Here is a 25868-nt window from a genome sequence, read left to right as displayed (position 1 = left end):
TGCCTTTGTTCAAAGTTATATTTTAGCACTGCCATAGAATAAAATTTGAAAATTAAAATGAAATTAATTTAAAAAATTTTTCTTGTCTATATATATAATCGAGATGTGTTGATAATAATAATAAGCGCAAAGTCCGAACAGTTAGGAGTTGAAAATTGAAATTTGGTACATGGTTAGGGTACATCACAAGAATGCACACTAAGAAGGGATTTTTCGAAATTCCTCCCCACGGGGAGAGGGACAGGATTAAGGCCTAACACTTCTATCAACAATGGNAAGTAGGCATTTATAATATCATATATATTTATAGATGACAATATCTCATGATTAACAAATATAATAGTATTAATTACAATAAACACAGTAGTTATTTATGATTGCTATAGGTAAAACTATTTTGGCATATGAAAAAGTGTACACAGTTTAAAACTCCTGTGTCTATATATATAATCGAGATGTGTTGATAATAATAATAAGCGCAAAGTCCGAACAGTTAGGAGTTGAAAATTGAAATTTGGTACATGGTTAGGGTACATCACAAGAATGCACACTAAGAAGGGATTTTTCGAAATTCCTCCCCACGGGGAGAGGGACAGGATTAAGGCCTAACACTTCTATCAACAATGGAAATGTTAGTATCAATGGAAGCGTCAACAATGGATGTGTCAACAAAGGAAGTGTTACGTAACAATGGAATTGTTAAGAGAAAGCGACGTGCGAGACTCAGATGCAGTTTTTTTCGTTTGCGGGAAATCAAACATATTTTTAGACACATCTAAAAATTCTCTAATTAGTCTGGAAACAGGGGGACCCAATTCTTGCATTCGGTGAAAACGGGTAAGGTTGACTATAATGTAATAATCTTAATCTTCACTATTGTTACTTTTGCCCGAGCAACGCTGGGCCTACCTGCTAGATTAGTATATAAATACAATATATACATATGTGTATATAAACATTCATTTAAATATGAATATTTAAATTAATAATGTTTGTGCACATCTCTTTCGTTATTTAAATTTCGTTTTGATTTTGTCAACAATTAAAACAATAGTGTAAGTATCGCTTTAAAATTAAATGTATGGGAATAAAGGCCCATTCACAATGAAAATTAAGCACAAATATAAAACCTTATACCCATGTTATTTAATGCAACCATTCACAATGAGTTATGTCATGTAACCTTAAACTTATATAGAGTTGACCCCCCATATAAAGCGGTAGATACGTTCTGCTTTATAAGAATTTCACATTGTAGGAATTTTTAAATACATGAGCCAATCACAGCCCGGCACGTGTGCAGTTTACGGACTACAGCTGTATGAAAGATTTTCTTCCATAAAATTAATAGATTCTACACTAATTTGACTCAACATTTCCAAAACACGTATAATTTTTTGGGAATAATCCGTATAAACTATGCTATAAACAAAAAATTGTAGGATTACTTACTGAGTGTGCACCGTTCGACGACGCCATTGCTTAAGCTTGTTTTCGTCGCGGAGCAGCACACCAAATGGCAGGTGCGTTTTCTGATAAATTATTTTTCTGCGAAAAATTCGTTGAACTTTGGAGACATCATTAATAGAAATAATTTTTATGGCTGTTGAATAAGAAATGTTTTTTTCACAAGAAATGTATAAAATTACAGTACTGTATTAGACTTACAGTTTCTGATTTATATACTGTACAGACGATAGTAAACTCGACTTACCTGCCTAAACTCTCTGTAGCATGTAAGTAGTTTGGCTGCTATTGGTCCAGATTTGATCAATCCTGTTGCAACACGAGTCGGCGATGACGTTTTACTGCATTTTACGGGTCTCTGTTAGTGTCTTTATATGAATACGGTCGCAATTTTTTCCCGTGATATATGAATCCACATTATATGAACCCGCGTTATAGGGGAGTCTACTGTATATAAATTATGTAATATCATATAAATTATACAGTTTAAAATAATAACGAAGTTACATGGCTTATTTATATTTTTTTCGATCTTGGTTAGGCCTAAATCTTTATGATTTAGGCCTAACTCATAAAGATTTAGGCCTAACTCGCAACATTTTTGTCAGATAAGTCAATATAATCGGCACTATATTTGTTGATTTTGTATTAATCAATTCAAACGTTAGTACATTAGTTAGTACGTTAATGCTCCATATTTAACTTAACTCATATAAAAAATAAAATGATTCGAAATTAGCTTGCAAAATATGGCAACGAAACTTTGAATCAGACGATAATCGCAGTTGTAAAAAATCGCGTATACAGTAGAGCATCGATTATCCGACTCAGTTGGGGACGGGTTGGTCGGATAACTGAAAAAAACGGATAATCGAAAAATATGAAAAAATACATTATTAGTATAGTATATTAGTATATCCTGTGTAATTAGTATATCATGTGTAATTAGTATATTAGTATATCGCTATTAACCTACTTCAAGTTGAATTTTCATCAATGCTAAGCCTAACAAAAATTTTTTTTAAATAATAATCGTTGCTATTGTATCATTAAAAATTAGAAAATTAAGCCTCGTTTAAATACTGGCTAAAACAAGTAAAAATAATATTAAAGTAGCCAAGATAGCTAAATATTGTAGCGCCACATCACTAGCGGACATTTGAATTTGCCTACTAGAACACGGTCGGTTGATCGGGGGTTGGATAATCAATGCTGTACTGTATTTCAAATTTCTAAATAAATAGTGCTCACTATTTGTTAACAGACACACTACAATACACAAATAAATTGTATTTTTATTGCTGAAAACATAATGTTACATTTTAAAGCTAAAAATAACTTGATATATAGAAGAATGTAATATTATGTTTTTCACATTTTACCAAAGACTTCCTGAAACGTAATATTACATTCAGCAGGGTAAGTGTTAATTATCTTGAGATGTTAGACAATCAAACTTTTATTTTATTCATGTTGGACATGTTTTACTACACTGAGCGTTATGAGTAATTGTTTTTAGTATATTATTCAGCTTCAGAAATTTGTATTTTTATAAATACATTTAAAGCTTTAAGTAATTTGCTTATTGTTTGCAGATGACTGGGAGATCCCATTTGAAACAATTCACAATCTTCAGTGGGTGGGAAGTGGGGCACAGGGTGCCGTGTTTTTGGGCAGTCTGAATAACGAGTTGGTGGCGGTGAAGAAGGTTCGAGAAAAGTCGGAGACCGACATCAGGCATCTTCGTCAACTGAAACATCCAAACATAGTGACTTTCAAGTTAGTGAAGTTCTTATTTTATTATTTTATAGTATTCCTTGGAAACTTTTAATTTAACTTAAAATGTTTATTTTCAAATTATAATTCAAAAGATTGCAATTGCAGAAATTTAAAATTATATCTGAAAGGTCATAACACATTTTAATTAGATATGTTTACAAAAACTTTAACTTCTTTAATCGTATAATTTTCACAAACAAAAAATAATTTATTAGACAGCTGTTAATGTTATTTAAACATTAAGTGTCTGTTAGTTGAAAAAGCTAAAGTTAGATTTTGTAAGATCTTAAAATCTAACTTTTTCAAATTTCCTTTAACTTTAAGGAATTTTGCAAAGATTTCTAATGTTTCTAGTGTTCTTAGTTTGCCATTGTTGTATATTGGTGTTATAATCTTAGTTTCTTCCCATTTGGCTGTTGTACCCAGCTCACTTGCATATTGGGCTAGAGTGGTATTGTGAGAATCTGAATATGAGATTCATTTGCAGGCTCCCCACACTTCCTGTGATAGAAAGCCTGTTCCTGGTGCTCCATTCACCAATTTTCTCTAGAATCTTGTTCACATTGAATTAGAGTTTATCAGAGTTTTGATGGGCTAGCAGAATGAGCATATTGTCTGTGAAACCCTGCACCCTGGTGTCTTGATTGTTTGTTATGGTTTCCAATAGGTCGTTGTACACCAAGTTCCAAATATCTGGATTGCTACATGACTCTTGAGGACATCTAAGGTTAATAACTTTTTCCGCTGTAACAGTATTCGAGTAATAACCAACTTTCCTATTACTCAGGTAGCTTTTGGTGAGGCCACAGATGTTATCCAGGCAGTTTAATTAATTTGTGAAGACAGATGACAGATGGCCACCAAAGGTGTTCAAAGACCTTTTTGAAGTCTATGCTTATTAAGAGTGTGTGCTTCTTGTTGTCCCATGCTTTTTCAACAAAGTTTTTGGCACTGTGGAGGGCCAGCGAGGATCACCATAGTAGCCATCAACTCAGACTCCATCAAATACCTGGTTAGTCTCTATTTTTTGCCATTTGACACGATGAAGAGTGCATCAGCAAACTCCGCACAGTTCTCAGTTCTTTAAATGGTGAAGGCTACATCATGGGTGGCAATGTCAATGCTAAATCGCCCACATGGTTCCATGAGGATGAGGACAATCAAGGAAGGCTTCTTACTGATCTGATGAATGAAATGGATTGTTTTTTGTTAAACACCAGACTACTCTACCTTCTTTACTAGCAGAACAAAAGGATAAATGGACATCTGCCTTGCTCCCACCTCTATTGGACAGTACAGTACATCGACAATTGTGAAAACCTAACTATCACATCAGCGAGTGACCACTGCTACATTCTAACATTTATCAACAATGTCAACCATATGGGTGCTACCACTTATAAAAGCTTAAGGCATATCACAAATTGGGATCTCTTTAGGCAACTCTTCATTGAGTACTGGAGAAGTTACAACTTTAATTCACTGGAAAACACCATTGAGATTGACCAATACATGCAACACATGACTGACTCAATTATTAAAGTGGGCATTAACTCCTCCACCAACAAAGTTAAAAATAATAAGGGCACCTAGTGGTGGAACAGTGATCTGGAGAGTAAAAAGAGGGAAGTCAGAAAATCCCATAGACAGTGGCTAAGGGAGGATGACCACACACTAAAGGAAAAGAAAAGGATCTTTTACAAGCAAAATCTAAAAGTATATAAAAAGCATATTAACCAAGCAAGGTCCAATGCATGGAAAGCCTTCTGCAGCAAGGCCTGTAGAGACCCCAGGCACATCCCTACCAGGTAGCTTTTAAAAAGATCAAGTGGGTGATAATCCCAAATATTGTAGCTAGTAATGGTTCATGACATTGCAGTGAACATAGATAAATTACTCCAACATCACTTCCCAGATGACAACCCTGATGAGGATCAGGAAATTTACAAGGAAATTAGAGCTGCCATCACGGAAAATACTGCCTTTGGGAATGGCAGGTGGTCCATTTTTATAGGAGGTTAACAAAACAGTACAGTCAAACATGTGGCCAACAAAACATCACCAGGCACAGATAACATTACTACTAGGGTTTCTCATTTCCCGGGAAATTTGCCTCCAGCGGGATTACGGGAAAAATAATTTTTTTTCCCGGGATCCCGGGAAATTCCGGGATGACATAGTAAAATAGAATTTTATGTGAATAAAAAAGATTATACAGGAATATCATAAATTCGAATAATTTAATTTATTTTCTAGTAAGTAACTAAAAGTGTAGGGCCAATCTCACCCATACGGACACGTTAGGCTAAATTAATTTATGTTCTCCTACATTATAAAATGAAAGTAAAATAAAGCGTTTCATTGGGAGTTTTAATGATTACGAAAAAAATACTATTTTATTTCTAAAGATGAAATAAACTAAAGGTCGATGAGTGATATTTACTTTCAGCAAGTCTCCGCTGTTCAATGATACGCAAACACAATACATAGATATTACATGAACTAACAAGTAGAGACTTGTAAAACATAGGTAATAATATGCAGCAAGAAACCTCAAAATTTCACTCTTAGGTGAGTCTTCAAGATGCAACTTTTCGTATAATAAATAATAGAAAGAAAACCTGACATAGTAAAGTATTATTGAAATGCGAGATTTCCCGGGAAAATAAAATTTCCCGGGATTTTTCTCGTGGGGAATAAACGGCGAGAATCCTGGGAAAACGGGATCCCAGGAAAGAAACCCTAATTACTACTGAAATGGTAAAGGCTGCCTTTTAAGAGGTACCCATAGCTTTTGTCATTGTGTATAATGCATGTTTAACAAATGGCTACTTTCTGCAATGCTGGAAAGTGGCCAGTGTCAAATTCATCCCAAAGACTGATAATCCAACAAAGGCAGACAACTACAGACCTATTAGCTTATTGTCAGCTATGGGAAAAGTCCTGGACAGCCTACTTATCGGAAGGATTAACTGGCACCTGGCCAAAAATAACCACATGCACAAAAATCAGTATAGCTTCCCTTCAGGTAAATCTATGGTCCTGGGCTCAGCCCAGGGATTAGAGAGACGTCAATGCTATGGTTCCTTATAATAATGCCATTTTTCAGCCTTTGGTTTGTGCCCTACTTGCTGAGCACTTGCCAATTGCCAAAGCAGACAATCCTATTGTTAATTGTATATGGTTCCTGAATAAATATAATATCAACATCCAGGTCATTAGCTGTTTTAAGGGCCATAGAAGATACCGCCTTACCTTTTTGGACATTTATTTGAAGTATTTTGACATTAGGATTAGTATTAGTCATTTAGATGCTGGAATAGTAACTAGGATGACCAGGGCAGTTATTCATAAAGTGTTTGCTTTACTATCAGTTTCTTGTAACTTTAGAGGATTGGGCATGAAGTTTATGAACAAAGGCATTATGGTCTGTGTTGTGTCTTCTTCCTTCTTGTATATTCTGAGCAGTTGGTGCACTTTGGCATTTCCTTCTTGTGTGGGCAGTCATTGTATTTATGCCTTTTAAAACATTGACTGCAGTGCTCCCGGGAGTCACATTCAACAGCCTTATGCCCAAATCTGGTGCATCTATATCACTGGGATGTAGTTATCCACCAGTAGTGTGCCTCGTTTGTAACATATCCACTTTATGTTTATTACTGTGTTTCTGATCGCTGGTGAAATATTCATAAGTACATGTCTATAATCCTCACTCCTTTTTGCATTTATGGCATGTGTGATCATTACCTCCTTCTTAAAGCTATCCATGGAAAATTTCTTGTTAATTCCGTGTTTTGGTCATAAATTTTTTCATAATATTATTTTAAACATCCTCTTCTTTGGGGGCATGTAAAATAATTATGTGAGGATTCCTTTTTCGCAATGGAGAAAAATTTCAACATAAGAGAGGTTAATATTTTTCTACATAATCAGTTATCTGAAAAATAAGTTATCCGAACAACCCCAGTCCCCAATTGATTTGGATAAACGATGCTCTACTGTAATAAAGATTCTATATTAATTTTTCAATTTGTTATCATATGTTAAAATCATTTTCAATAATTACATACATTTTAATTTTTGTAGAGGTGTTTGTACACAGCCACCTTGTTATTGCATTGTTATGGAATATTGCCCTTATGGACAACTGTACGATATTTTAAAAAGTGACAGAGAAATCCCTCCTCTGACGGTTGTAGACTGGAGCAAACAGATTGCAAGAGGGATGGAATATTTGCATTCCGAAAAAATCATTCACAGAGATCTTAAATCTCCTAAGTATAATATAAACTTTATAGCTTTTAATTTCTGCCTATTTATCATGTTTTGCAGTCTAAAAACTTAATGTGTGTGAATATTTTGTTTCAGTGTTTTGATAGGAGAAAAAGATGTTCTTAAGATATCCGATTTTGGAACCTGTCGACAGTGGAACGACATTAGTACTCGAATGAGTTTTGCCGGAACCGTTTCTTGGATGGCACCGGAAATCATTCGTAACGAACCCTGTTCGGAAAAAGTGGATGTTTGGTGAGTTGAGATCATTTCGTTTAACATAATTCTCTTACAAATGTCAAAAGTACTTCAAAGAAACTTTTTCTCCACTGTTATGATCAGTGTGCAAAAAGTACATAAAATGTTTTGATATAAACTGTTCTTTTGTCTTCAAAATGCCAATGTTTTTGGATCATATTAGATATGTGTGTGCAAATTAAAAGTTTAAAGTACAAATTAATAAACTATGTGTAACAAATCAAATTCATAATTGTACAGATGATCAACTGAAAGTAGAACTCATGTAAAGTAACGTGAAAAGTTTGACGATGCCATGCTTTTTGTATTGCTGGCTCATGACATTGTTAAACTCCTCGCATTACTATTTACAAGTTCCACTTTCATTTTGACAATGCTGTATAGAGTAACCAATCAAATTATGATGCAAGAATGCACAAATTATATAATATGAGGCATGTCTGAAAAGAAAAGATACATCACATATAAACAGAAATCTAATATTTTAGTGCATATGTTGACAACAATTGATTTGACCTTGAAACTTTTGCACTCTTTCTGCAGTTGTTCGTCATTGTCATGCCGAGTCTGGTTCGAGTAGCATATGTTTACAATAGCTGTGCCATTTCAGAATCCTGCCAAATACGAAGTGTGCTCTATCATATGTTTTCTCAATGAGAAAGATGAGCACCCAGCAGATATTCACAAGCAAATTGTTTCCATTTATGGGAACATTATGAATTGACAAAGTGTAAGAAAGCAATGCTATGCATTCTATGGAGGCAGGAATGATGTTCGTGACGAACATAGGAGTGGTAGGTCGTCAGCGATCTCTGATGAACTTCTTCAAAGAACTGAAGAAGCAGTTTGTACAAATCAGTATGTCATGTTAAGAGAATTGCATGAAATCATTCCAGATATGTCTTAAGTCCACACTTCACAAAGCAGTGACTGTAACATAAAGGTACAGGAAACTATCTGCGTTCTGGATATCCAAAATGTTAACGGACAAACACAAAATGAAATGGATGGGCTTTGCACTCAACTTCCTCACACCACTATGTACATGCAGATGAGTTTCTCAACCACATTGTGATAGGTGAAGAATAGGGTGGAGCTTATTTTCACAATTTGTAAATGTGAACCTCCTACCCTCTATTTCCATTCCAATATATATAGAAAACATTTGTGCCAAAAATCTACTCCATTGCTGAATATTTACTGGTATCTCGATGCCTCTGAAGTTTTATAGGTTCCGAATAGTATGGATGAGCATATGCCAATCACAAGCTTCAACCACAATGTATCCATTTAGTACAACAGTTTGTAAAACTGTAGATGGTCATCTCAATAAATAAACCATTAAATTAATCACACATTAGTTACATGACATTCCCACAGAATCAATTTCTCTCATGACTCATGATCTTTATTTTGTTGACATCATTAAGTCTTGCTGCAAATGTTTTTCCTTGTTTATGGTTGAGTGACTCAGTGACTCATACTGCTTACATCAGCACCTATTGGCTATTTGGCTTGCATGGACAAGTTCAGGCACATCGTTGAAGGACTGCTGATATCATCAGATGCATAGACTATATAATCCAGAAACTGCTCAAACAAATCACATAATACATTTTTGTTCATTTTGGCAAAGTTATTAAATAAAAAATTGGTGGCAGCAGCCACTAGATCTAAAACTGAAGTGTTCCTTTGGTTCAACAGTAACTGAATTAACTGGCAATAAGTTGCCATCTTTATGTCAGGCTCTTGGTTTTTTTTTTACGTTACCATCTTCAACTGAAACAAACTAATGCACATACCAGTAAATAAGATTTAGTGGACATTTGGTCAAATAAAAACCTTTTGAGTGTATACTAGCTGTTGTATTTTCACTTTTTGGACATCTTAACAATTTCTCTAACTAAAAGGTTTGTTTGAAAGAGTCATAAATAAAAATGTTCTAAAAATTTAACTTTTGAAATTTCAGGTCCTACGGAGTTTTGTTATGGGAACTCCTGACTTGTGAGACTCCTTACAAAAATGTAGATTCTTCAGCCATTATATGGGGAGTGGGAAATAACAGCCTGCATCTTCCCGTTCCATCATCATTTCCCGAAGGTTTTCAACTACTACTAAAGCAATGCTGGTCAGTTTTATTTAATATTAATCATAAATAATTATGTTAAAATACATTGAATAAAATTATATAATATTGCAATGTTTCCATTAATGTATGTATGATTATCAACAAAACCAGACAGTAATAGACATGAGGATATTGTAATTCCATTGTATTTGTAGATTATAAATGAAAAATTTGTATTTATAATTATTGGAAAAATTTTTAAATTTTATTTATTTTCTTTTGTTTTCTTACATAAAATGTAAAATTACGAAAAAATTATATTTTTCTTTCCTTTCTGACTTTTGGATAATATAAAACTTCAATTTTTCAAAAAAACAAGCCAATAATGACTATAAAATCTTTAAAAAACAGAGTTTAAAAAGGTATAAAAAAGAAAATAATCTGCAGAGAGAAAAAAATTTTTATTTACATCATTACTAACAAGCTTCCCAAATGCATTTCGCCTATGGCCTCTTCAGTGGGGCTTACAGCACAAAATCTACGTTCAAACAGTCAACTCATTGAAGAGCCACTTATACAGTTAACAAAAAACTCCCAGCATGCCGCTGTTAACATTCCGGTATTTAAATTAACATTATTGTTTTGCATAATTATAGCGAAGTGTTCTTTTACCTTTCGCTTTACAATATTTTTTTCCTTAAAAATTATTTTTAATTTATTAATATTAATCTGNTTCTTTTTTATACCTTTTTAAACTCTGTTTTTTAAAGATTTTATAGTCATTATTGGCTTGTTTTTTTGAAAAATTGAAGTTTTATATTATCCAAAAGTCAGAAAGGAAAGAAAAATATAATTTTTTCGTAATTTTACATTTTATGTAAGAAAACAAAAGAAGAAATTTTCTGACTCCATTGAATTTTTATAACTTTTTTGGAATTTATTTATTTTCTAGAAAAGAAAATGTTTAAATGAACAAATTACAGACAATACGAATACAAATTCTTGTCTTTTCCTTCGTTTGTAATACTTTGTACTTTTTACAATATATTTCTTTTGAAAATAATTATATTACGTCCTGGATTTTTAGATTTTTTCTTTATAATGTAAACAATTTTTACAATGGAATCCAAAGTCAAGGAACTTTTTACCTGATTTACATAAATGTAGGCGGAGAAAGTAGCCTAAAAAGAAAGGTCAACTCCACTGTGTGGATCACGTTCCTGTGATGTTGAAAGAGGACGAAGGAAAAGACAAGAATTCATATTCGTATTGTCTGTAATACTTTGTATTTTTACAATGTATTTTTTTTAAGTAACTAATTAGTTTGGTTTGCTTCTTTAATGCTTGCTTTTTATCTTTGAACTTTGGTAGTTTTCACATAGAAATTAAACAATAATTCTTTTTACTGTCATTGCACTACAATTAATGTAACCATTTAATGCCAAAATTATTTGTTAGTATAATATCAAAGATGCTTTAAAATGAATTATACAACAAAAAGTAAAGCTATCGTCATAGTTAACATATTTTTGTCAACTCGCACGTTGAGCAATCGAGGGATGTGACATCAATATTTGTGAAAGTATGTTAATTTGATAGATTACCGATTTCTATAACGTGGACTGATATTTTTGACCCCAGTATTGGCATTATATCTCATCTGAAGTATATTTGTTTTTTCTTAATAATATGGTGCAAGATGTTGGGCCAATATCTTGCATCACGTTAATAAAACAAAAGCAGTCAAAGGTGGAGTACTTACTATATTACATGATCATAATTTTTAATTTACTGAATAATAATTGATTAATATTTTTAACATTATGTAGACCATTTTTAAATATTTAAGCTTTACATTTAAATACTGAAGAAAGAAGACTTTTTAATATTCATAAACAAGAAGTAGATAACATTTTTTTAACAATCAGAATTCTTTTATTTTAAATTAACTAGAAAATGTTTGTCAATAATTAATTTAAATTCAATAGTCTGAAGTAATTCAATTTTAACTATTCAAAATATTATTTCTCTGTATTTAGTAATTTCATTTGAACAAAATAAATTTTGTCACCTTTAGATTTTTAATTATTTCATTGATTAAATGTAACATAATTTTCTTTTATTAGATTTTAAATAAATAAAGAACAAATAATATTGATCATGATACTGAATCAGATGTTCTTTAATGAAAGAAAGGTTAATAATAGGGCCACAAGAACTTAAAGGCAAAAAACTTTTTTTTAATAGAATGACAATTTTACATATTGAAAAATCCAGAGATATATTTTATATTAATGAACAAAAATTATTTGTCATTGTCACAATGCCCGATTACAATTTTTAGTCATATTTTTTATTTACTTAATTTAAAATATATGCTCTCATATCAAATTAGTAGTCTTGCCCCTGTACATCGTGTTTTTCCTTATAACAACAGGAGTCATGTCAGCCATCTGTGTAACTCTGTTTTGGGTAAAATATTTGACTTTTGTTCTAGACCAGAAGTTCGTATATAGTTAATTGGGGCTCCTGCCCCTGATCTTTCCATATCTGATCTCGACATTCATCTGTATAATACTGTTCTAGAGATTAAGGAAGGAAAGACACACAGACAGATGGAAAACAGTGGGAATTTATAAATCTACAATTTTTTCAAATTGCAGCCTTATAACAAATACTTAAAGAAAACAATGTTATTCCAAAATTTTTAGGCTAAGCTAATCAAAGTAGAAGTTTCATATTTGTGTATTCTTTATTTGTGGTTTGATATTTGCAACCATTTTTCACATTCACAAAGCTAAAATTCATGTATCTGTGAAAGAATTAACATAAATAATAAAACACTGGCTAAAGAGAGAAATGATTTTCAATGTTTTCATTGTTATTCTATTGTGAATCGTGTTGCCAACCATTATATTTTGCTAGTGGATATTATCTTACAGTTAGCTGTGTTATTTATGTACATGCACTTGCATGAATAATAAAGACCGTGTTAACAACAGCGTTCGAAACCAAAATCCAGCAAACAAAATAATGGGAGCTAGCGTTATTGCTTGTGTTAAACGAGCATCGTCAGGCTAAATGATCCCGCAGCTGTTAAAACAACGTGGGATTGTCATACATGTGTTAAGAGGGAAGATGACATTACAAAGAGGGAGGGAGGGAGGGTGAGAGAATAGAAAGTTCACAGTTTGTAGAATGTCTTCCACACTGTGGGGTAGGAATTCACATCGCAAAAGTTAACTGCTTTATTTTTTCTGGCCGCCTTGTATTTCTACCTGCTTTAAATATCTGAGATGATGTTTCAGGATGGAGCTATATATGAGGCGTGCACAGTCAAAATGAACATCTATGTCGGGGTCGGAGGCAAAGGTGTCTAGGCGGTGTCGACCGAACTTTTCGGGATGGAATTCCGATGTTCTCCGAGGTGGGTGTTTAAAGGGTGCATTATAGCATCTACATATTTCAAGTGGCTGTTGGTCCTGTGTTTTGTAACCAGGATAGTGTATATGCCCGGTTGGAGGTACAGTACATGTCTGGCCAGTCTTTGGCATTGCAGGGGAGGGTGAAAACAGAGGGACTTCTCCAGAAAGCTAAACAAAAGTTATTGTTCTTGGAAATATCTCAACAGGCAGATGGTCTTCTGTCGTACGTGACTGTCTTGTATACGGTGTCCCGCGTGCAAAGGGTCAGCGTGATGAAAGCGGCAGAGGAAAGTGACTTATTAGGCCTTTGATGGTGTATGGAGAGTAGTCACATAGAGTCGCATATCAAGCAACAGTTTGTAGCTCTTTGTCCTTGTCCCGTGTGTCAGACAAATGCGCGAAGGCTCAACGAATTAGAGTGCTGAAACCGAAGCTCCGTTATTCAGTTAGCTCAGTTAGAGCGCCGAAGCCAGCCATCTTCAGTTGCTACGTTATTTTGTATGCTGGATTTTGGTTTCAGATGCTGCTGTTATCAAATTTACCCAGTTTTTGAGTGGTTGTTTTATAAAGATTGTGTTTTGAGTGTTAGTGTTGTATTTTGCAAGAGGAATTTAGGTAATTCTTTTTATTCTTACTAATTGATGATGATATCTACAGAAAAAGATACTAATTGCAAAATATCAAAGAAGGACAAAGAAAGTTATGTTTTTCAGAGACAAAATTCTTTGCAAGGACATGAATCAGCAGATGTAGTTGCTCATAATTTTAACAGAAATAAATTAGAAATGTTGCTCTTTGCAAGAATGTGCGTTTATTTTCTAATCATACATATTTATTCATCTCCCTAACTTTATTTTTTCAATGTATTTTTTTTAAGTATAAATGTATGTAATCTTTATTATTGAATAGAAAATGCTGCCCGCCACCTTATTCTAAGGCTTAAGAGTCTAAGCCTTTTATTTTGGGCAGCTCCAAATAAATTGGCTGATATTTGGCCAAAATCCCTATTTGGTCCATCCCTAAATCCATAATTAATTTTGGATATTTGCTTTCTACTTTCTCTCACACACAACGAAGTGGTATAGTAAGGCAATAGACTGTCAATACATCCACTTTATTAAATATTATATTTTATATTTATTGCAAGATGTCTTTTGGGTGTAAACCCCAAAATGGGACTTGTAAGGAATGGTTCGGAATACTGTATTTGTTTAGTACTTATTTGTTTCTCAACCAGATGTTTTAAATACTTAAAATATTATAATGCTAAACATTCAATAAATGATGATTATTATTTTTGATATTGTCTCCTTTCTAAGTCTTCCTTTCCTTCTTATCAAATAATAATTTGTTAAATGTTGGTCGAAGATTAATACCGATATTAAAACTATACAACACTTTAAAAGTACAGTTATTTAAAAGATTAGTACTGTATTTGTTTATATTTTTTAAAAATAACAATAGTTTGTACTGTGTTTCTTTAATAATATATTTAAATATCTATATTATTTCCAGGAGTCAAAAACCAAGAAATAGACCTTCATTTCATCACATACTGTTTCATTTAGATATGGCAGGAGAAGAAATTATAAATCTTTCAGAAGACAGCTATTTTAAGACTCAGGTAAAAATAAACTTTTGGAATTATATGTTTCATTACTTATTAACTGCACTGAAGAGAATTTTATTTTAATATTGTTATTGGAAAGCAAAACGTTTTGTATGATTGGTAGTTCATTAAACAAAGAAACAAATGCATTTAACTTTTACAATAACTGTCTTTGGATTACAAACATTTAGAACAGGGGTTGCCAAAGTGGTTGATATAACATTATTGGGGGTCAGTTATCAAGCTTAAGCTAAGGATAAGGGAGAGCTAAGGATCAGGCTTATCTGTTTCACTGAAATGTATTAAAATAGTAAGTACTTTGTTTTGCTGATAACAAACTTTTTGGTGGGTTGATGTGTGGTTTCGAAAATTTGTAGGGTCGACGATCAAAAATGTTTGGAGACCCTTGATCTAGAACAATATTTTACAATAATAAAGAAAAGATTATAAAATTTTATGATATAAAAATTAAAAAGGCAATGTCACTAATGTAATACATCTAATTCTTGTTCTACTCATTCTCCATTTATGTTTCTTCAGAGATATAATTTTATGGCATTCTGCAAGTTATATCAATAATTTTTTATGGTATAGTAGTTTCATGTAAACTTGATTATCTCTTATTCTTATCTTTCTACACTCTTTCTGACCAAGTGTTGAAACTAAATTTCTGTCTTTTTTCACTTCTACTTTTGACCGTTTCTTCCTCATTTGTGGGATTCACAATCCATAATAGGTTGATTGCAGGTACGTAGAAGTGTGATTATCGCAAACAATGGGAGACAACGAAATATCACATAAAACTAAGTTTATATACAAAATATATATACAGAATATATTTACAAGTTGCGCAATTAGGCTACACGTGATAGTCCTTTCAACAATTTAACAAGTGGATCTCCACAATACTTGTCGGACAATGTTATTCACCAACAATTCATTAATTTGAACACTAAATCTAACCTATCTGGCAGGTAATTTCCTCGACGCAAACGGATTTAGCTCCGATACTACCTTAGCAATTCGACACAATGCACGGTTCCCGAGAACATGTCACAGTCGTAAAAAGAAATGCAAATTCCCGAGCAACACCGAGGCAACCGGTGCCAACCGTAAGGTCCCGACGAGAGAGCGAGAGTTGCCCTCCAGTCCGTACCCTCCTTAAATACCACTTTGTAGCGGCGCTGCTAATCAAAAATATCAAAAAAAAAAATAATAAATCAACAATGTATAGCCCAAAAAACCGACAATTACCGCCGAAACGGCGCAGTACAACGGGTAGGGTAACTATCGTAGCGTGCATTCCGATCTTCGAGGCACTCTGCCAGAGATGTTGCCGGGAGGAAAGGATGCCGGTCGGTCCCCGATTCGAAGAAAGAAGAAAGGAACCGAGCGACAAAGGCAAACAAGAAGGGAAGGAAATTGTGTTGTGGAGGGCAAAAAAGGTGAGAAAGAAGCCCTAAATGAGAATGGTTTTGAGACACCTAGGATGGAAGAAACGGGGTGATCAAATTCTGCCAATGAAATACCGCCAGGCAAGACCTCCCTCACATTCTAAAATTACCAACTTTTGTTATCCAGCACTCCAGTCCGGTGGTATCCTTCACTAAATTTTTTCCTTTTTATTACAAACTCCTCCTACATAATACGAGGCTTCATTCCGATTGTCGGTTATCGGTGTTGCTGGAAATCGCATCTTGCCATTATCGACTCTATTAGTGAAATATATATACTGTATATATATTTATTTGTGTATCTCTCTCTCTTTTCTAGTTACAACTCTATGTCGAACTATTACTGTATCTCGGTTGGTGTTGAATAGGTAAGAATAGTTTATCTGGTTTCTTTGTCTAGTGGTTCTCAAGCTTTTTCTGGCAATCGTTACAAGGAAGATCTTCACGATCCGGAACCCATTTTCCTAAAAAAAAAATCAACTTTTCACGCTCGACAAACCTTTCCTTCTCGGTACATCCCACTTGGGGTTAATTTTAAGCACTTTCGGTGGAAAAGAGAAAAAACATTCACATATAGAATCTAGGATCTCTCAACAATTACAATTTGAAGAAAACGTTAAAGTTTATCTTAATACGCTATACAATACACGCTCATATATTTCACTCAGTTTTTTAGAAGTTTTTAGTACCCAAATGAAATGCAGACATTTTTTGGAATTAAACGGCTTTCTTTTTTGTAACAGGTCTTACACGTTTCGATGTAAGGCACGTTGGAAAAAAGAAAGCCGTTTAATGTTCTTGATTTATGAGATTCTTGAAATAAATATTGTATAACGACCATGTTTATACAAATAAATTAATTTCCACAGCCAGGAAATAATTTTTTAACGGGGAGAATAAATTTTAATTTACACTTAAGCCTTTTTTTTCTATTGTTTTCTCAAATCTTCTACGCAATAACAGTAGTAAAACTAATAATACAATATTCATTTTTTATCTTTTAATAAAATTTAATCGGATAGTTATCAAAATTTTTTCCTTTCTTTTAACTTTTTGTTCTTTTAAAATTTCTGAGCCATTGTTTTATACTCCCGCCATCCGAAGAGACGACCACCCAATAACTGAAAATATGTTTATTTGTTTAATAAATTACTGGATGTTTAGTTTCCAAAATTCATCGAATAATTATTTTTTTAATAACGGCATTTTGCCAATTACGTATTACGTAACCTACTTTACGGGAGTTAAACTAGATAAAAGCCGGGAAACCAGTTTAAATTCTGTACTTTATTGTCGAAAACGGCGTTAAAATCAATAAAATTCACAAAAGAACAATTAAAATTAAAAGAAAGAATTCGAACAATGCCAACTAGACGTTACGCTGCCTTTAAACACGTTTTCTTGTCTTACTTTATATCGCGCCACCCAAAAACGGGTCGTATAATATGCGAATAATAACGGGTGGTAGGCGTGTAATACTAAGGCAACCAGAATTATGCAAATTCGAAGCCGGTATTAAGCATTAATACGTACGAAATACGCGTTTTTTGCTAAATCTACTTAATTTTTCAATAATTTGCCAACTTTGTAATACAATAATACAGAAATAACTTTTATTTACTTCCTTTCAATTTATTTACATAACTTGACCAAAGGTTTTTGTTTTTATTTTTATAAAGAACAGTTTGTATTAAAAACTTAGTTGTTCCGGTCACTTTACTCTCCCATCTTTGGGTAGAATAACTTCGTATCGAGCAATTTCCATAGGACTATCGGACTTTCTGGCTGCGCAAAATGGCTCCATTCCTCCGATGATTCCGAACATTTCGGAGGATCCGCAGTTAGTGGATTATATTATAATTACGCGCGCGGAGACTTTGATACAGAACCCGGATAAATCGATACGAAAATTTAAATTTTTCTCTCCAAAACAGTGCCGGCTGCCACAGAAATGTTTAGGCGTTCGTTTATATTCAATTTTATTAAATCTAATTAATGCGAATGCATACGTTAAATTTCTAAAAATATGTCTTTATAAATTTTACGCAAAATATGCGATTAATGAAAAATTAGTTAGCTATTATTAATTGTGTTCTTTCCACCGCGCGGTGTGCGGGGGAGGGTACTCGGATCAATATGCAAAATGTGCATTTTGGTGGCATCGGCGACGATACTTCTATTTCCAAGAATTGTTTCGCCTCTTTAATGCAAAATTTATTTTTGACAGATTTCGTGGAGAAAAGAAATCGGAGATTACATGAAAGATTTCTGTCACACCGGCAGTCACATGACCCTTCTGGAAGAGGACATAACCGCGCGAAGACGAGAAGAACTGAGGCACGCGCAAGACATCAGAGAACACTACGAAAAAAAATTGGAGAAAGCGAATAACTTATATATGGAATTAGCGGCGTGTTTGCTTCAGTTGGAAGAAAGAGAGAGAGATCTCATCAGGTAAAACGTTAATGTTAAGCGGATTAATTACCCGCCGATTCCGCGTTAAGAGCGAAAAACCACCCAAACGCTACGTCTTTCGGTGGTTTTCGTTTTTAACGTTTTGCGTCCTTCCGGCATTAATTAAGGGGGCCTTTTTTCGCATCCGTCGCGGGTCGGATGGAGCCGGCAATGGGGACGGCCGCGCAATAAGGGAGTGACCCCGCTACCCGGCAGGAGCCAAAACTGGGGCCGATACTTCCGGCCCGGTCAATTTGGTGCGGGGAAGCCTGCCCATACTGGGAGCAGACTGGCGGGTTAGTCGCGCGGAACTTTCCTTCGGCCGTTACGAAAGAACGCGCCATCGGGCGCGGATACGTTGCGCCGGTTTTAACTCGAGAGATTTTGCGGTTCTTTCGTTAAATCGTCCAGAGAAGGACAATTACAAAACCAAAAATGTCGAGTGGCCGGACCACACCGTCTTTAGGCAGTCGCTTCCTCCTAACGATAACGTAATGTACGGACGACCCCGTACTGTACATATTACAAAACTTAAAATTTGACGGATAGAGGCTTTAAAAAACATTTTAAAAACGATAAAATAAATGCCCGACGTCGATCCTTACGCCAGCGAAAATACAGTCTGTCTTATTCCCGCGTGGCGCGGTGGTTGGCTTTCGGGCCACGGTCCACTTCCGTTACGAGTCGGGCCTTCCCGGTATTCACAAAAATTAATATATAAAAAAGACGAAGGTCGTCAAAATTTCGATTGGGTCGGAGAAGTTTAACGACGGTTAAAATAATGTTACAACTGGCAATAGAGCGATTCCCGTTTTGCACGGACAGACGCCCGTTTAAAATTTGGCCAACGAATTTAAAGGGAAGGCCAATAAATAAACGACTAAATCGATACACCGGTCGGACATTCTGTCGAATTTAAATAGTCCGACCGGCTTAAAATTCATCCGGTACCGGTAAAGTTGGCTTAAATTAAAATGTCCGAAGAACGAATTAGTATTTGTAGGGAACGGTGGCAAAAGTTATTGCGCGTACCTTAATAAACTAGACTAGCCGGCCGGGCCCTAACGGAAGGAAAGCGACAATACCCGTGCTAAAGAATGATGAAATAATAAACGTCGGCTTTAATCGGCTGGCAAAGTATGGCGGAGAATGTTGGGAAACGCTAAAATTCACCGATGTCGGCGCATCGGAAACCCACGCCGACCAATTAAATAAGCGGTCGTTATATTATAAAAGCCTCTTCCGTTTGCCATTCCGGAACGCAACATCGGGTGACGGGATACTCGTCCCGGGCAAATTTGCCACGGGGACCGGACGGTGGCGCGGACGTTTACGACAGTCTCCGTCCGATAAAGATGGCAAAGTGGAGTAACGGACGTTTGCCCGTTGTTTCCCACGCGTAAGGGTTGTTTCATACTATGACCGACTGGTCCGACCCGATCGATCCTATAATTAGTATTTAGTATTAAATACTAATTATAGTATTTAATACTAAATACCGACTAGTATTAAAAGCATTCACACTGAGTACGACTATATGTCGGTGGCCGACTCGTAAGAACCAATCGGAACGCGTGTTACAGATCAAAACACTAGCCAATCATGGTAAGTTTTTCAATTTAAACAGAAAACATGACCGTCATGGAAACCGATCGTGCATTTCGAGTTGTTTTAAAACATATTTCATTTGTATCCAGAAATTGTAGTTCTGAATATGCTATAATTTATCGTCAGGCCATATCTTTGGCAACAATATCTATTGGAATATTTTATAAACAGCACAGAGGTTATAGACAGTTAACGAACCGCTTTGATAAACGTTCTGATATCAAATTTTTTAAATTTGCAAGAAAAAAGTACATAAAGTTTATAATAAGTTTAAACATGTGTATCATTAATAACGATGTCGAAGGTGTCAAACACTTTATGACAGAAATAAAGAAGAGTGCAACAATTTTGCTGACAGATAAGAAGTTCAGCATGAAAAGAAAGCATTGGGTTCGTTCCTAGCTTCGAAGCTCTTATTAGCTGTAGCTCACCGACTGCTCAGACCCGACTACAAATATTTAACTTTTCTAATCTGTCCGACTGGAACAATTAGTCGGTCGGCAGACTGCTGTTGCCATGGCAACACGACTTGGAGTTGGTCCAGTCGGTCATAGTGTGAAGCAGCCCTAATTCGATTTAAGGATTAGATTCGGTGGTACGCATCGGTTTGAAATTTTACATTATTTGCCAGGCCTCGTCGTACTAAACTTTGTTTTTCGTTTTAGACGAGAACAAAATTTACAACTGGGAATTAACAGGCCCCACGTGGCCAGGATAGTTCAGCCTTTCCTGAGAGCCCACGAGAGGTTTAATCGCAAGTCGGTACAAAAAGTTCCCGCCGAGCAAACGAGGTAATTCAATTTACGTCTAATTATAATGGTAGCTAAGATAACGAAGGAGGTGGCGCGCTTTCCGCACCCATCGCCGTCCAAAAATCCTCAGACGATAGTAAATTGGAATTCGTTTTTTTTCGTTTCGGTAGGTGTAAAAATAAATGCGCGCGGAATGCCCGTGCCGACCCGCCTACGCGTCGAAATTCCGGAATTGCGGGTCAGCACGGGGAATTTGTTCGAATTTCAATTCGAACATAAAATTCGAATATTGGTTCGATTATAGAACGATTGTAAACGTTCCAGAAACGTTGAAAATAGTTCGTTTGACTAAACGTAAAAATTCTCTAATTAGTCTGGAAACGGGGGACCTAATTCTTGCATTTTGTGAAAACGGGTAAGATTAGCTATAATGTAATTATCTTAATCTTCACTATCGTTACTTTTTGCCCACAGATAAAAACCCAGCGAAGCGGGTCCTTGCAGCAGGGGCGCCGCCAGCTGTTTGAACGCCCGTGTGCAATACCGATTATGCCGCCCCCTGTTTAACTACGACTACCTACGCTGAGCTTGCCAGAAAGGCTCTTTGCCGCCCCCTAGACGTGCCGCCCGCTTACGGCGGGCCTGCCTTGCAGCTAGTTAATATAAAGTACAGTAAAGCCTCGATTAACCGACCTTCCTAGTCGGCAAATTTCAAATGTCCGCTAGTGATGTGGCGCTACAATATTTGGCTATGTCTTGGCTTCTTTAATATTATTTTTACGTGTTTTAGCTGGCAACACTCATTCGACCATGAAAGGGAGCCAGTATTTAAACGAGGCTTAATTTTCTAATTTTTAACGATACAATAGCGATGATTATTATTTTAAAAAAAAATTGTTATGGTTAACATCGATGAAAATTCGACGCGAAGTTGGTTAATAGCGATATACTAATATACTAATTACACGGGATATAATAATATACTACACTAATAATAGATTTTTTCATACTTTTCAATTATCCGACCAACCCCAGTCCCCAATTGAGTCGGATAATCGCGGCTCTACTGTATATAATATTAATCGCTGGTTCCCGGCGTAGTGAAATATTGACCAGGCGGGGTCGGAAGACAGATAAAAACAATAGTCTTAATAACTAAAACGTACGTCGATCGTAACGAAACTGCGAAACAAACGTATTGCCGGGGCTGAAGTCGGTGGACGTTTGGGAGTGAGAGTCGCGGTGTTTTCCTGGGGTGGCGAAGAACATCCGTGCCAAATTCGGCGCTAATTTTAACACCCTTTTCCGGCCCGACTTACCGACGGCCCAGCAAACGGCAGCCAGTTTCATTTTACGCGGGTTTATCCGTGTTAAAAGATAACGCAAAATAATAATAGTAATAATAAAATGGTCGTACGGCGCGTTTGCCTCTTAGAACTAATGTCGCACTTTTGACATAAAATTTCCCACGGGCGGCGGTGCGTAAAGGGCGAGAGCTTAAAAATACGTTTTGTATCGTCAATAATGGGATTTAACGACATGGTGGCAACGTTCTCGTATTGTAATGGACGGATGTGCGCGGGCAGAGACGGGGATCGGAATATAAATAAATTGTCTATAATGGGAAGATAAAAGGGAGAATTGCTTATTTCGGTCTCTACTTTCCGGTCTTTACTTACACGTAACGAGGGAAAGTATCGAAAATTCGACGTTTCCAGACCTCCGCACCCAAAATGTTAGAAAATTTCGTTTAATGTCTCGGGACGGGAGAACATTAAGAAACGAAATTCGCCCGATTCGGATGCTGTTAAATTTTGGTGGCCGAGGGGACGGACGGGCGTTATATTTCGCGCGCAATGTGACCCACCCAAGATTTTACCGGTACGATTACTGTCGTTTAACAAAATTCACCCGTAAATAAGGCCTTTTGTCGTTTTGTAATAAGGAAAAAATGTACAGTTTTTACAACGAAATTTCGTAACCCACGGCACCGCACAAATTTATTTACGCGTGGCCAATAATAATATAAAAGTTATTTTTTAAACAGCGATAAAAAGGAACCGGAAGCCAAAAGGACGTAACCACCGATTTTTTTTTCTTTTTGGAAATTAGTTCAGAAAACGCGCGGAAGACTCGGTGGTTCCGACCGGAAGAGAAGACGGCCGACGACCCGGAAGCGGAAGCGGAGTCGGAACGCTACGTGGAAAGCCAGACCCAGACCGAGACTCGGCCCCTCTTTTCGGAGGGCGAAAACCGCAACCGGCGCAACGGCAACGCCCCGGACACCGACAGCAACCGGAACCGGCGGTCGGAGGAGGGGGAGGCGCCCGAGAAGACTTCCGGTCTGGAGGGAAGAAACTCGGCCGCCGACCACCAGGAAAACGTGGTAATCGGCGGCGGCGGGGTCTTGCCCACCCACCCTCAGGTACGGTAACCTTTTTGTTTTCGTCCGCGTTTAATTTAGGAATTGCCCGACGAACGGAAGAGGTTTTACGCGCCGATGACGGAAAGAATATTGAAAGAAACGAAATTTTCCCTTTCAGAATTTCCTGCAAGATTGCGGCAAACAGCGAGAAACGTATTACAGAAACAAGAGGTGAGTCTTTGTTTCCCTTCCCCGGCTAAACGAACCGCTTTATTTATCGCCCGTCGGTAACTCATTTCCTTATTACTGCCAAAGCGCCCCTCCCCAACCCAAAAAGCCCAAAAGGGGACGGGGTAAAGACGGAATATAGGCGGAGGGACATCCGCCTATTAAATTTTGGTGGCAGATAGGACCGCGATTTTGATCCTTATCGGCAGTTACGACTTTTTATAAAACCGGTCGCTACTCCGGAAAAGAATTCTTTTGCCATTTTGTAATAATGAATAATACGAAACATCATTTATTTGTTATTACGATTAATAAGGTAAAAGTTATTTTTGAAATAAAATCCGGATATTTTTATTCTTTACTTTAAATGTAATTAATCGGTCAAACAAAATGGCAAGTTAACGGCGAGGAAAACGGAGAGACGAATTACGGGGCGGAAAAACTTTCCAATTACTTTTATATTTTTGGTAGACCGCGCCTTAGGGTGCGACTATGCAGACGCGATAAATATCAAAACCTGTCAGATACGTGCGAGAACCAGAAATTCGCTCTCGCTAGCGTTATTTCTCGCTTGTGCATGGTTTTCCTTCGCGAAAAGTAAATCGCTGGCTGTAAATTCGCGTCTGCATAGTCGCACCCTTACGCGGTGTAAGGACGTTATCGCGCGCGAGTAGCGAGCGGAGAGCCGAAGGTTAAAGTTTGGTTTCTTTGCGCAGGAAACTGGTCCAGATCCAGAACAACAACGACGGCGACTGCGGCACCCACGCACCCATCGAGGCCTCTTTCCGGCTGTCCTTCGACGCCGGCGCCCATCGCCGATCGCCCACCAAGTACCTGTGTCAGATGGAGACCGGAAGCGAGGCGGGCGGCGAGGAGAGGAGGGTGAGTGGCCTTCCGGCGGCGGCGGCCGAAGGTAGACCGGCCTCTGACGTCCGTTCTTCTGCCCTTTTCCAGGTGGACATCGAGACCCGAGTGTAGAGGCGGGCGGAAAGCCACTTTCTAGTCGTACAAACCACTAAATTCGGTGCCTTGGAAAACATTCGAAGGTTCCGGACGAGAAATTCTCACCGCAACCCCACCGGTTTATTTCCTTTCGTCTCCTCCCGTCGGTCGCGGTGGCCACGCGCCTAGTAACCGTACGTCTCAGGAATTACTCTAGCATCTTCTAGTCCGGCGTCGGGAAACTCGCCCTTTATTTATTTTATTTACCTTTTACGTCGCCAGAGGAGATTTTTTTCTCTTTTGTCGTTAATAAAGTATTTTTCTTTTTGGTCGTTTATTTTATTTTTTCTTGGCCCCGAAGGACGGAAGTATCCCCTTTCGTCCTTCGTTTCCCGACGCTACTAGCCAAACGTATTTCGTAGAAGAAATAGAAGCGTAATTTGGGATCGTAAGTATTTTTATACGGATTTCCACCCGAGTGGCCGGCGTTACCCCTTCTCCCGCCGTTTTTAAGAATATGCAAAGAGAAAATGTGGCGGAGACGGGAGAAACCGACGACGGAGTGCCACGGTAGAATCCGCACTCGAAAAGTACAGTACATATAATTATTTATGGTTTCTTCGAAAATAAAGATTGTGTACCAGCAGATTTCTAGTCCGGTCGTTTCTGTTTTCTCCGCGGGGGTCCAACTCCCGCTTTTCCGGGAAAATCCGTGTCCGAGACGCATATTTTAACCCGGGCCGCGCGGATTCGTAAGACGGCTCGGACCTAGTTAGACGAATAGTTTAGAGCAGTGATTCTCAACCGGTGGTACACGTACCCCTAGGGGTACAAGCATAAATCAAAGGGGTACATCTAACTTTCATTATAAAATGGCATACGTTAATCAATTTGCCGTAAATTATTAACACAAGAAACAATAAACGACAAAAACTTGCTTTAAAATATCCCAGTACGAACACCAATTTCCCTTTTAACAGTCCAAACAACTTCTTTATCCACTCGATTTGCCTGTTTATTTGTGCCATTAGTGCCGAGTGAACCCGTAGTCTAGTAAAATTACGGTTTAACCGAGCATTAATTTTAGAATAGANTTTAACAGTCCAAACAACTTCTTTATCCACTCGATTTGCCTGTTTATTTGTGCCATTAGTGCCGAGTGAACCCGTAGTCTAGTAAAATTACGG

General features: G+C 36.6%; 1 protein-coding gene across 6 annotated transcripts in view; it reads left to right on the top strand.

The window, feature by feature from the left end:
* Window positions 1–25329, top strand: part of LOC111636504 (mitogen-activated protein kinase kinase kinase 12-like) — a 40504-nt gene extending 15175 nt beyond the window's left edge. For 4 of the 6 annotated variants that reach the window (XM_023381772.1, XM_023381777.1, XM_023381776.1 and 1 more), the window contains 10 exons: window positions 3063–3246; window positions 7333–7524; window positions 7615–7773; window positions 9746–9904; window positions 14785–14893; window positions 18560–18786; window positions 21060–21185; window positions 23259–23571; window positions 23690–23742; window positions 24456–25329. In XM_023381772.1, coding sequence (XP_023237540.1) covers window positions 3063–3246; window positions 7333–7524; window positions 7615–7773; window positions 9746–9904; window positions 14785–14893; window positions 18560–18786; window positions 21060–21185; window positions 23259–23571; window positions 23690–23742; window positions 24456–24717 — 1784 coding nt within the window. In that variant the 3' untranslated portion in view covers window positions 24718–25329. The remainder of the gene's footprint in view (window positions 1–3062; window positions 3247–7332; window positions 7525–7614; window positions 7774–9745; window positions 9905–14784; window positions 14894–18559; window positions 18787–21059; window positions 21186–23258; window positions 23572–23689; window positions 23743–24455) is intronic. The other 2 variants (XM_023381774.1, XM_023381775.1) reach the window with 2 other exon arrangements.
* The last annotated feature ends 539 nt before the right edge of the window (window positions 25330–25868 follow it).

Source organism: Centruroides sculpturatus, unplaced genomic scaffold (genome assembly GCF_000671375.1).
Source record: "Centruroides sculpturatus isolate CEXI.00-Female unplaced genomic scaffold, Cexi_2.0 scaffold1036, whole genome shotgun sequence".
NCBI classification, from domain to species: Eukaryota; Metazoa; Arthropoda; class Arachnida; order Scorpiones; family Buthidae; genus Centruroides; species Centruroides sculpturatus.
Note: the sequence above shows the minus strand (reverse complement) of the source record. Positions and strands in the feature narration are given on the sequence as shown.